Source organism: Peromyscus eremicus, chromosome 2 (genome assembly GCF_949786415.1).
Source record: "Peromyscus eremicus chromosome 2, PerEre_H2_v1, whole genome shotgun sequence".
Classification (NCBI taxonomy): domain Eukaryota; kingdom Metazoa; phylum Chordata; class Mammalia; order Rodentia; family Cricetidae; genus Peromyscus; species Peromyscus eremicus.
The window spans coordinates 150,543,467-150,556,367 of record NC_081417.1 but is presented as its reverse complement, the minus strand read 5'-3'; the positions used below and the strand labels follow the sequence as shown (position 1 = coordinate 150,556,367).

The window sequence follows — 12,901 nt, the reverse complement described above, 5'->3', positions numbered from 1 at the left end:
AGTAGGGAAATAAACAGCTCATAAACTGTCAATTTTACATCGAACATAGAGGGAAGCCTTGTGAGGGAAACTGCACATGTTTCTGTGGCATCCCACTGAGAAAAGCACAAGAGAATAACCCGCAAGTGGTACAAAGCACACAAAGGAAGATGGGAGGCAGATCTGCTTCATTTTGTATGACTTGTTTTGTATATTTTTTCCGCCAAAGCCATGTCACTTAACAGTGGAAATATAATCTAAGAAATGCCTCACTGAATGATTCTATCATTAGACAATTATCTGAGTAAACTTACACGAACCAAGATGTCTACAAGGTCTCTGGACAATAAAGTTTTGTACTTATGTATATTTACTCTATTCCTGACCAAAATGGTATACTTCATCTTTCTTTTCTTTTTTCTTTCTTTTTTTGGTTTTTCAAAACAGGGTTTCTCTGTGTAGCCCTGGCTGTCCTGGATCTCACTCTGTAGACCAGGCTGATCTTGAACTCACAGAGATCCCGCCTGGCTCTGACTTCCAAGTGCTGGGGTTAAAGGTATGTGCCACCACTGCCCAACTTTTTTTTTTTTTTTTTTGGCTGTATCTTTTAAGTAAAACATAAAATACAATCTTTTCTCAGTTCTATCATCTTAACACATTCCATGAAAATATTTGAGCGAAAGAACTAACCAGAGCCTGTGGACTAATGGGAGGAGATGGTACGGTTCTAGGATTAAAAACTGAGGTCAGCTGGTTCAAGAAGTTCATCTGCACCTCCTTCTGCCTTAGCTCGGGGCTTACTGGCGAGGCCAGCTCTTTCTGGTCTTCCACTATAAAATTCAGAAACAAAAAGGGGGGCAGAATGAGGAGAGTGCCAAGAGAAGGCAACAATGGCCACGGAGGTGGTCATGGAACCAGGTGTGTCGGGCACACACCATCTGAAAGCGTCTTCACTGTCTGTGGAAGCTTGGCAGATTTCATCATTGCTGTAAAGGTGATAATTTCCGTTCTGTCTAGTCGGCTACAGCCAGTGCACAGGCCTTTGATCAGCAGAATCAAGTGTTTCTGAAAACAAAACATATCCACATAATGTCTTTTAGAAGATTCTATACTTTGGGAGTCTAGCTAGTATGGGGTCAGATTTAGGTTCATACAAGTAACTGCCATGTGAAGGGCTGGGAATGTAGTACAGTGCTAGAGCACCGGGCCCAGGGTTCATCCCTGAAGCCTCCAGAAGGGGGAGGAGAGAAAAAAATATAACTTCAGTGAAAAATCCCCAAGCAGAGATCTCAAACTAATGGTCATCAAGAGCTAACCAGTTTGCAAATCTGTCTTATTCTCACAGAGTGTATAACTGTTTCCTGTTTTCAATATATGGCTGTGGTTAACTTTCATAAAAACAGAAGGCCTTCAGACAAACTCAGATTCCTTATGAGTCGCAATTATCCACAGCACAGTAGCTTGACGCCTCCATTCCTGCATGGCAACCATGAGCCATAGTCAGAGTTTGGTAAGCCTGGTCCCTTTTCTTTCAAGTCTGCCAACTTGTCAATCAGCACACCCTTCTCACTGCTACCTGCTTACACATACAGAAACTTGCCATCCTGGGAAGAGTCTAGCCTGTCTATAGCCTGGCAAACTATAGCCACTGCTGAAGTTCAATGGGCTGTAGCTCTGCATATTCATTTCTGCTCCTGTGTCTGCAGCATAAAGACTGTGCTAGCAGGCTGCACAGACATAGTATGGCCCACAAATAATGATCTGGCCAACCTCAGGAAAGGTTTATCCACCTTGGCCTGATACCATCCACCCATCAGTTCCCATACTTACAGCTGGTTTGAAAATAAGGATCAGAAATGGACACTCTGTTCTCACCTGGGACACGGCACAGGCCTCGTCTGGGTTCTCCAAACGAAGGAGAGAAAACTCAATGAGGACTTTACAGGCCGCTGCCACTGACTGAAGCTGGTTCCGGGGAACTGGGAAAGCAAAAAGATTCACTTAATTGCCAACAGCTCAGCCTCACACTCAACACAGCAGCAGAACAAGCACTGAGCTCATAGGTTCTTCATTCTCAGCAGCAATCTCCCCAGATGACAAAAGCCAACTGCCCATACATCAGTTTATCTAGTGTTTACTAGATATTAAAATACCTTTAACAGGAAACACACTGTACTTCCTGCACTTCAAACGCATCAGCTCATCTAATCCTTAGGCCACTTTGTAAGGGAAATATTATCATCCCTCCCACCATATTTTTAGGCTTATTTATTTTGTTTTTGAGTGTTTCGCTTGTACATATGTATATGCACCACATGCATGCCTAGTGCCCATGGAGGTCAGAAGAGGGTGTCAAACCCCCTGGAACTGAAGTTAGATATGATTGTGAGCCACAAAACGGATACTGGGAACCAAACCTGGATCATTGGCAAGAGCGGCGATGATTGCTTTTAACTACTGAGCCATCTCTCTAGCCCCTCTCCTTTTGTTTTTGAGACAGTCTCAATACATCATTCAGACTGGTCTCAAACTCACTATGTAGCCCAGACTGATTCTGAACTCCTGGTCCACCAGCCTTGCGTTCCCAAATGGTGAGAATGCAGAACACACCAGCACACCCTTCCTCCCTTTCACCTCTGTAACAGATGGGCAAACTGAAGCATACACAGGTTAAATGACTTGCCTAGAGTTATGCAACTATAATCAAGTCCAGGAGGGTTGCCTCACAAGTTCATGCTGTTGGCCACTAGAGTTCATGCTCCTTGTCACAGCCACTAAGTGACATTATGCAAAGGTTGCAGTTGCTTCCAGAAGCTGGCCAGAGCTTGTAGTAAACAACACTGGACTGGAAGAGTTATTCAGAAGCAAGTCTACAGGCTCTTTTCAGTTTACTTGCTGAGCAAATTATTCAAGTAAACAATTACAATTCATCAGAACTGAAAAATGCAGAAATTCTGAAGTAATGTAAAATAGGACTTGGTCACTTTGAAGGTGGAAAATTTCGGCAAACAGGGAATAAAGATCAAATCTCTTCACATACCAAAGAACATAAGAGACTCAAGTTCGCACCAAAACCAGGAAGCAGAAACCTCCTTAGAGGGTGCTAACACAGTCATGACCTACCAGCATCACCCTCAATAAATCAATCTGCCAGTAGGTACATGTATATGCAAGTTCAACAAAATTCTTTGACACCAGGCAAGTTCAAGGCCAGCTTGGGCCATAAATCTCAATGAATAAAGAAATGAATGGGGGAGAGGGCTCGCAAGGCCCCAGTCACAGCTGAAGAATCATTGATAATTGATGAGGGAGAGCTGTTTTTCTTTGGGCGTGGGGCCTCTGGCAGGTTGCCCATGCTCCATTGAATGGACCCACACCTGTGTGCATCCAGGTAGTACTGACAATTAAAAGAACATGAAGGGAGGGAGGGGTGTGTGTGTGTGTGTGTGTGTGTGTGTGTGTGTGTGTGTGTGTGTGTTGGGGATCCAGGGACAGCTGGTTTAAGCGGGGAGCAGAAGACAGATATAAATAAAACAATGTGTGTGTGAGTGTATGTATGTGTGTAAGGGTTTCAAAGAAATATTAAAAATATATATTATATATGAAAAGGCTGGAAATGGGCTAGAGAGATGGCTCAGAGGTTAAGAGCACTGGCTGTTCTACCAGAGGTCCTGAGTTCAATTCCTAGCAACTACATGATGGCTCACAACCATCTGTAGTGAGATCAGGTGCCCTCTTCTGGTGTGCAGGAGTACAAGCAGATAGAGCACTCATATACATGAAATAAATAAATAAATCTTTAAAAAAAAAAAAAGAAGAGGCTGGAAAGACAGCTTAGCATCGAAGTGTGTGCTACTCTTGCAGAAGTTCCAAGTTTGGTTCCCAGCACTTGGAACAAGCAGCTCACAACCACCTGTAACTCCAGCTTCAGAGGCTCCCACGCTTTCTTCTGATCTTCAAGAACGCCTGCACTAATGTGCACATACCCACAGACAGTTATACACATAATTAAAAATGAAAATAAACCTAAAGAAAACAAAAAGAGCAAGCAAGCATAGAATCACATAAATTAAAATGGGAACGGCAAGAAAATATATAAAAATAAAATAAAATGCTCTTGATTAAGAAGAAAAATAGGGCTGGCTTCACGGCTCTGAGGCAGGTGCAAAGCCAGCAGCTTTTCAAGCTCCTGTGGCTGACCCAGGCAAGGAGGTCTCTGTACTCCTTCCTAGGGTAGGGAAGTGGGGAAGATCAACAGCTGCCCCCACTCACAGCTGAACAGCCTGGGAGTTGCTGAAACAAAACTCCATTAACAACTATTCAAGGAGAGAATAACACCCTCCCTGCCCATCACAAGCCCTCACCAGGTAACAGGGCAGGTATACTCACTGAGGCTACAGACCGTGGTGATGTAATGTGTGGACAGTGCGACAAAGGATGAGTAGAACGGTTCATACTGCTTCTCGTGGTGCAGGATTTCCGACTCACTGCAAGGAAGAAAATGTCACCAACTATCATGTGCCTCACATCTCCCTACGAAATCGCCTTATTCCACCCTTGTGGCAACCTACTTGGTAGGAAGTAAAGGAAATTGCTATCCTTTCCTATATTCCTATATTCAACACGGGGCCTGGGGATGGTGCTGGGCCACAGGGCCACAAACAAGGCCCTGGGTTCAACCCCAGCACCACAAAAACAAACAAAAAGCTCAGAGACTAAAATTTAATTATCCTGTTTAAGAAATCAGACTTAGTAAGAAGCAAAGGCTAATGAAGAGAAAACATTTTTTTCTTTCTTTCTTTTTTTTTTTTTTTTTTTTTTTGAAACAGGGTTTCTCTGTATATCCCTGGTTGCCCTGGAACTCTCTCTATAAACCAGGCTGGCCTCACAGAGATCCACCAGCCTCTGTCTCCCAAGTGCTGGGATTAAAGGCATGAGCCACTACCACCTGGTGAGAAACCATTTTCAAACTCAGAAGTTGTTAAAAGGGGGTTGGAGCTGGGCATGATATCACCCATCTTTAATCCTAGTATCAGGAAACAGAGGCAAGCAGATCTCTGTGAGCTTGAGGCCAGCCTGGTCTACATAGCAAGTTCTAGACCAGTCAGGTCTACATAGTGAACCCCTATCTCAGAAATAAAGTTAAAAGGGAGCTGGAGATATGGCTCAGTAGAAGAGTGTGTGGGGTCTTGCGTTCCATCCCCAACACTCCCCACAAATACAAACAAAAGAGAAGTAAGGAAACACAAGTGCAAACAGAACAGAAAGCCGAGGCTATGGCTCAGTAGCAGAACCCTTACCCCAGCATTAGAACACACACACAGCCCAACATACATTTCCAATCTGTTCTACTACTGATGAGAAAACACCTTAATTGTCGATGACCAAAAGTGGACAGACTAGGGCACTCACAATACCTACTGGCAGCAGAAGCAAATGAAACTAATCCATTCTGAAGACCAACTACAGCACAGAGCACAGGGACTTGGGGAAAAAATCAACAAGGCACAGTAAGAAGTCCCCTAACGCCAACACCCACTGCCTGAGCAACAGCCTCTGCCAAGTCCAGGCCCCTTGGTGGAGGCTGACACTAGATAGCAACAGAGTATCTAGTCCCTTTTCAAACCTCATCCCTGTCTTTAGCTGAGGAATTGTCCTTTTCTGCAAAAATCTCGAGCCCAACTCACTCTAAAGACTGGATACATTTAAGTCACTTTATCAAATAAGAAGCCAAAGCACAAACCATGAACTAATGCAGGCAAAGAAAAAAACAAAATGTATCTTATTAGATGCAAAGAGCAGAGAGATGGTTAAATAGTTTCCTCAGTGAATTAATCCCTAGCAAGAAGTATCCACCCAGCAAGAGAAATGTAAACAGAGTTGATCCATTCACCAGCAGGCTTATCTTCTTGCCAAATAAATACAAGAGCCAAAATGCCATGTCTGTGTTTGGAAAGTGCCAATGTAAGTGATGAATCACTTCAAACCACACTCAGGAGTCTGGCACTGCAAGTGCTTTGCTGTCTGAGGATTAAATGAGTGTGTATCAAAACTTAGACCCTTATCAGAGAAGTAGTCCTGGAGCACCTTCCCATCAGGTTGCACTCCTCTATTTGTCATGATAGGTAAAGGCAAGGGAAACAGAAGCCTAGCTCCAAGCAGCAAGCTCTACCTAGTAACCTGAGTCTAAGGCTCCCCACGACACCTTCCCACTCACCAACACACCTGAGTTCCTTGTCTATCTGCTTGAGTGTTTTCCTTCTCCTCAATTCCACGTAGTCTGCTGAGTCACTGGCCTTCACTGCTGTATTTCAAAAGTTCAGATCTGCTTACCTCCACTCTTTTCAGCCGACAAGTTTACCAAGTCTTAGAGAAAAACTACTCACCCAAAGGATGAACTTACTCTGCACATTCATTCACATTCTGGTAATAACATAAAGTTACTAACAAATAAACACACATGCACACACACAGGAACAAGTAAATTTATCTAGTTGCCTAGCTCAGTCAGAGGTGTGATTTGAGAGTTGGGTTGCCGTTTCTCCCACCCCCTCTTTGGTGTTGTTTTGAGACAGAATCTAGTGCATGGTTCTCAACCTTCCTAATGTTGTGACCCTTTGATACAGTTCCTCATGCTGTGGTGACCCCCCGCAACCATAAAACTGTCTTCATTATTACCTCATTACTGTAATTCTGCTACTGTTATGAATCGTAATATAAATATCTATGTCTTCTGATGGTCTTAGGTGACCCCTATGAAAGTGTCCTTTGAAAACCCAAAGGGGTCACAACTTACAGGTTGAGAACCACTGGTCTAATATACCTCAGGCTGGCATGGAACTCAATATATGGCTGAGTGAATGACCCTGAATGTCTGATCCTTCTGCCTCCACCTCTCAGGTGCTGGAATTACAGGAATGTGCCAAGTATATCCTGCCATGCATAAAACATGTCTGGTTTGGATGCTGCTAGGGGTTGAACCCAGGGCTATGTGGATGTTAGGCAACTACTCTCTTAACTGAGCTATATTCCCAGCTCCGTGCTTGTGCTCGCCCTCTTTCTCTTTCTCTCCCTTCCGGCGCGCCGGCCCCACCCCCCCACCCCACCCCCCTGTGTGTGTGTGTGTGTGTGTGTGTGTGTGTGTGTGTGTGTGTCTGTCTGTCTGTCTTACCCCAGGGCCTCATAGATCCCACTATGACATGTTAGAAATCCAACCACCCTCCCTTGCAAATATACAGCAACCTTACTCCAATAAGGTAACAAGACTGGACCTTACAGGGAAGATGGGTGTTGGTAAAGGAGAAATGGTACTATATTCAGCTCCACTTATAATTTGTTTATGGTGGGCTAGCAAGACAGCTAAATGGTTAAGGGTACTTGCTACAAAAAGCCTGGAAACTTTAGTTTGATACCAGGAATCCACATAAAGGTTGTCCTCTGACTTCCATATGTGTGCCAGAGCACAAGTGCCACACACACACAAACACATACACAAATTTTTTAAATAAAAATAAAATAATATGCTTTGGGTAACTAGGGAGGTCAGGAATAAGAGCTTTTAAAAGGCTAGAATACGATTCTCCTATCTCTTGCTTTTGGAGAAATGTCACCAAATAACAATTTGCTGTCACCCATTCCCCCAGGAAACCTATAAACACAAACATCCCAGCGATGCTAAAACCAGAGAAGAGGAACAAAGGGCAGAAGGGTCAGTAGGAGGGAGAACGAAGAAACTGAACATAGATATCACAAGAAAAATGATATTTGAAGGCATGTCAGCTACTTTCTTGAAACACCATTGCTAACAAACTTTGCAATGTCCCCACAGCACCTAAAACTGTTAGACAAAGACCGTGAGAGGTGGGGCGACGGTGACACACACCTTTAATCCCAGCACTCGGGAGGCAGAGCCAGGCGGATCTCTGTGAGTTCGAGGCCAGCCTGGTCTACAGAGCGAGAGCCAGGACAGGCACCAAAACTACGTGGAGAAACCCTGTCTCAAAAAACCAAAAAATAAATAAATAAAAATAAAATAAGACCATGAGAGTTTTCTATCCTAGTCAGTGGAAAGAGAAGAACAGAAGGCAACCAAGTCAGAGAATCTAATGTGATGTCTAAGTTAAAGAGGGAGGGGGGGGAGGAGGGAGAGGGAGGGAGAGGGAGGGAGGGAGGGAGGGAGGGAGGGAGGGAGAGAGGGAGGGAGGGAGGGAGGGAGGGAGGGAGGGAGAGGGAGGGAGAGGGAGGGAGAGGGAGGGAGAGGGAGGGAGAGGGAGGGAGGGAGGGAGGGAGGGAGGGAGGGAACAAACAGATGGACAGGCTGGCATCTGGAAATATCTAGCTCATTTTAGAAAGAATGGGGGATCTGAGGAGGGGAGCATAATAAAAGGTAAGGGTTCACCTCACTTTTTCCCCTTAGATTTCATAGACTGTGGAAGCCCAACAACTCCCTACCCCTTTATCAACTTCAATTCCTAAATACAAAATCCATGTTATTTCTTTCATGTTACTTGCGGGCGCGCACGCACACGCACACGCACACGCACACACACACACACACACACACACACACACATTCACCCATGCACACACAGGCAGATAGATATACACCTATTCATTTAATCCAAGAACTGTGAGTTTTCTGTCCAATGTTTCTTCCACGCTCTTGACTGACCAGTGGTGACTGTGACACTAAGACCAGGACTGACCTCCAAGCACACTCTGTCTTTGGTAATGGGTTCTCCCTGCTGTGGCCCAACTGTCAACTATGTCACTCAAGCGTGTAAAGTCAAAAGACAACAGTCAGTGCAGCACTGTCTCTCTTCAAGACTTCTAGGAAGGATCTGCATTACCTGGTGGAGTATTCTAACAGCCTCCCTGTTCCAGACAGTAGCTCTGCCCTAAATTCCAAAAAATACCTGGGAGACAGAATTTTCTCAAAGATGCTTATCATGAAAAAAGCCAGAGACACTCAGGAAGGGGGGGATGGCTTTTCAAAACCTATGTAGACTCAATGTCAGCTATGCTCCCAACCATGTCTGGTAGAGCTCTGAAAGGAATTCTTTTGCCATGTAACACAGAGGGCTGTACTCAACACTTAAAAGGTGTTAGTACACACTGATGTGTACTAAAAGACCTGAGGGCTATGGACAACAGAAGCCACCTGAACTCAATTAAATAAACTCAGACATCATTTTCTTTCAAAAGTGTCGAATACTGCCCTTTGTTTCTCAACATGGTCTTAGCATCAAGCAATCTTATCACACAGTTAAGATCAGATCCTAAGAGTTTTCAATGGAGTCTGTCCTCAAAAGGTCAATTATAAAGCTTGACTTGAGACAGGGGGTAAAATGGAGAAATCGAGAAGACTCCCTTAGGGCCCGGGTCAGACCTAGCAGCTCCACGAGAGGCAGACAAGGACTAACTAAGGACTGCAGTGAAAAAGGATGCGGAGGACAGCACACTGCCACAGAAACACAGGGGTCCCGGAGGTGAAGGGAAAAGGAGGGCAGCAGTAACCATGAAGGAAACAAGGGAGCACAAGAGAGGACCGTTCCCACAAGCACCACAGCAGCACAGTAGCAGCCTGGGCCCCTGAACTTCACAGCAGCTAGAAACAATGCCCACCCCAGCAGAAACCCGGGCTAAGTCTGACACTAATGCCCTAGGCAACAAATGTTTCCACGTTTCTGGGTTCCCTACCACATTTTTCTGGAAAGAAAACATTTGAGAAACTGGTAACAGAGTATAATTAGTGTGCTCTAAGGCAGGGGTCAGCAAACTCAGCCCCATAGTCTAAACCCAGATAGTTGCCTATGGGCAAGGGGATTTATTATCTTTTAATGGCTGAATCTTCTGCAATGCATATTCAAAGCCTGTAAGAAGTTAAACAGACCATATGTGGTCAAAATTGGATAATATCACACAGGGCTGCCTTAGTCTAAGATGGCAGAAGTAAGCTGCCCACACAGTCCACAGACCTACAGTTACTACCTGCCCCTTTAGAGAAAGGCCCTACACTCAACACTGTTTTACAGGGTAAGGAACTTATGAACCAGAAGTTTACTCTTTTTGTGTGATCAAATTTTTCCCAAGAGAACAGAACAGGATTTCAAACTTCACTAAGCTATAAAAACCAGAACATGGAGTTCAAAACTCCTAACTTCCAATAAAACACAATATTACTAAAATACACATCACATTTCCTCAAACTCTAAAGAGATTTTCTCATATCTACAAACACAGACAGTCCCCTGGCTCTCTCAGGTAATGAAAAATGTGGAGGGGTGACTAGTGCTTAGCAAAATTCAAATCTAGTTCTGTGTTTGGATTTTAACGAAGGGGGGGTTTGCTCTAAGTTTAAAAAGAAAAAAATAGGATGTACAAGAATAGGATATACACGAGTGTCAACAAATGACATTATAACCTCAGTTCACATCCATAAATACAAAAGAAAATGTTCTAAAATGAAGTGAACATTGTTGGTTATAAGTAGTAAGTGTGATTCAGGAAAAATATCAGTAATTTAAACATTTAAGACAGTAAAATAGGAGCCTGCATGGTTGGGAGAGTGTCCAGCATCCAAATCTGAAAACTTGAGTTCAATCCCTGGAAACCAAGATAGAAGGAGAGAATCAAGTCCTAAAACTTGTCCTCCAAACTCCAGTAGAACGCACTCTCACACTCACACTGATTAAAATAATTAGATTCATTAACAAACAGCAGAGAGATGGCCCAGTGTTTAAGAACACTTCCTGCTCTTCCAGAACACAAGTTCAGATCCCAGCACGACTGTCAGGTGGCTCAGAACTGCGCATAACTCTATCTCCAGGGGATCTGAAGCCCTCTTCTTGCCTCCACACGCATTCACATATACATAATACACACATACACATAGATTTTTAAAAAAAAGAAAAAAGAAAAAGTTAAAATAAAAAGAGGCTACATAATTTGAGTGTAATACTTTTTGATACTTGTTTACAATTTCAGAACATAATTGAACATGATTAAGCAGGAAAATCTACCTGTTAAATCTTAAATTATCAGATCTAATCACTGTTTTACTATAAATTGTTAAAGATCTTTCATCCAAAACATCACAGTTAGTGGCAATTACTGTGATAAATAATGTGCCAAACCATGAGCCTCCCTTGAGTAACACACAGCGATTTCTAACTTTCCAAATAACATTTTGATATGCTCTGTTGACCAACAAGCTAAAATGACCCGCTTAGCAATTTCAGGGAGTTACTAAGCAAGGTGTGGTTAGGAAAACGAAAGTGAGAAAACAGACTTTAAAAGCCTGAGTCTACTATTAAACTCATCAAAGACTGCTGAGCACAGTAGTCAGGAAAAGGTAGACACTAAGATCGCCACCTTCCTATGAAGAAATACGACTCCTGCAATCTGACAATCGGTACAAAAAGGTATGAGCACATAACAGCAAGCTAACGAACAGTCCCATAAGTAAGAGGCTGAAAGTATTTTACTGAGAAAGAGAAGGACTCGGCTGTCGGACACACGCAGTTAAAGTGCAAAGTACGAGAGATGCAAAGTAAAACTAAAGTATTCAGTGGTAACTAGTGGCTTCGGTCACAGAAACAGCACGTGCCCCCAGTGATCACAACACTAAAGAAAGACCGTTATTAAACTATGTGGTAGATCTCCAAAGTAAATCTCGGGCTCCGCTGGCAGGGAGAAATGCAAACTCATCCACGCCCTGACCTTAACACAGAGGGGCAGCCCGGGAGACACCCGCCAAGGAGCACCTTGCATCTCAAAAACCAGTTCTCAAATGCTGGAGGCCACGCCCTCCAGCAAGGGCAGCCATAAAAGTTTTGCTCTGGAGGGGAAATCGAGTCAGGGATGGTTTACGCCAGCCAGGGGAGGAAACCTGGGAGCTCTAGTCCCCAGCGCCGGGGAGCCCCGAAACCGTGCGTGGGGCGGATTCCCCGCGGGAGGCTGCAGGGCAGCGGGGACTCACGACCCCACAGGTCCTCCCCTCCCCCCCCAGCGCCGCCCGGCGGCACAGCCGCCCGGTACCTCTCGATGACTGAGGCCACCAGCTGCGGCAACTCCTTCATCTCAAAGGCGGAGTAGGACGCGGACAGTAGGGGCCGCACCGCCACCTCCCAGCCCGGAGTCGTGTCCTGCCCGGTCGCCGGGGCTCCGGGCGCTGGAGCCGCTGCCGCCGCCTCGTCGCCGCCGCTCGTCGCCATCTTCCGTCGTACTACTGCGGCTCCCTCCGGGGGCTTGCCACCGGCCCAGCGCCGCCTCCCGGGAGGGAGCGGAAGTGACGCAATCGTGTGCGTCAGACAGCGCGCCACGGGTCGCTCAACAAAAACGCGAGGCGCTGTGCCGCCTCTGACTTCTCGGGGCAGGACCCGAGGCAGTGCGCCTGCGCAGCATTGAGCGCTTCAGGGGGAGAATCTGGAGAGATGTCCTCTGCGCGTGCGCTAGAGTGCGCACGCCACTGCGCATGCTCGCAGGGAGCACTAACTACTGCGCGTGCGCGGGCCAGCACTAAGCGGAAATACGGTTTTCAGCCTGAGTAAATGTGTTTTGTGACTCGGGTTCGGAAGAGGTGTGCAAGGCTACGAAATGGTGCCGTCCTGGGACAGTTAGGGACGAGAAGAGGAGGCCAAGGTCTGCTCACTGCTAGCCGCTTCCTCTGCCCAGTGTACCACACGAGCAGACATTCTAGCGCTTCCCAGTTCACAAAGCTTTCTCGGCACACCACCTCACAGCAACGATTTTCTGCACGAGTTCATGTTTTTGCTGTCACTTCTTTGAATGTTTGGGACCCTTCAGTAATAATCATGAGAGAAGGTTTTTAGGTTTTTGAAATGTGCTCTCAACCTTCCTCCCTCAGGCTCCAGAGTGCTGGCTTGTTGGAGTCAGGAGCCGTTGCGACGGTCTTTCAGGG

The 12,901-nt window shown here is 45.4% G+C and overlaps 1 protein-coding gene across 7 annotated transcripts in view; it reads right to left on the bottom strand.

The window, feature by feature from the left end:
* Positions 1-12,243, bottom strand: part of Ubr4 (ubiquitin protein ligase E3 component n-recognin 4) — a 121,876-nt gene extending 109,633 nt beyond the window's left edge. For all 7 annotated transcript variants that reach the window (XM_059255297.1, XM_059255302.1, XM_059255299.1 and 4 more), the window contains exons 1-5: positions 12,019-12,243; positions 4,369-4,466; positions 1,855-1,958; positions 915-1,044; positions 670-809 (exon numbers count right to left, since the gene is read on the bottom strand). In XM_059255297.1, coding sequence (XP_059111280.1) covers positions 670-809; positions 915-1,044; positions 1,855-1,958; positions 4,369-4,466; positions 12,019-12,194 — 648 coding nt within the window. In that variant the 5' untranslated portion in view covers positions 12,195-12,243. The remainder of the gene's footprint in view (positions 1-669; positions 810-914; positions 1,045-1,854; positions 1,959-4,368; positions 4,467-12,018) is intronic.
* Between the last annotated feature and the right edge of the window lie 658 nt (positions 12,244-12,901).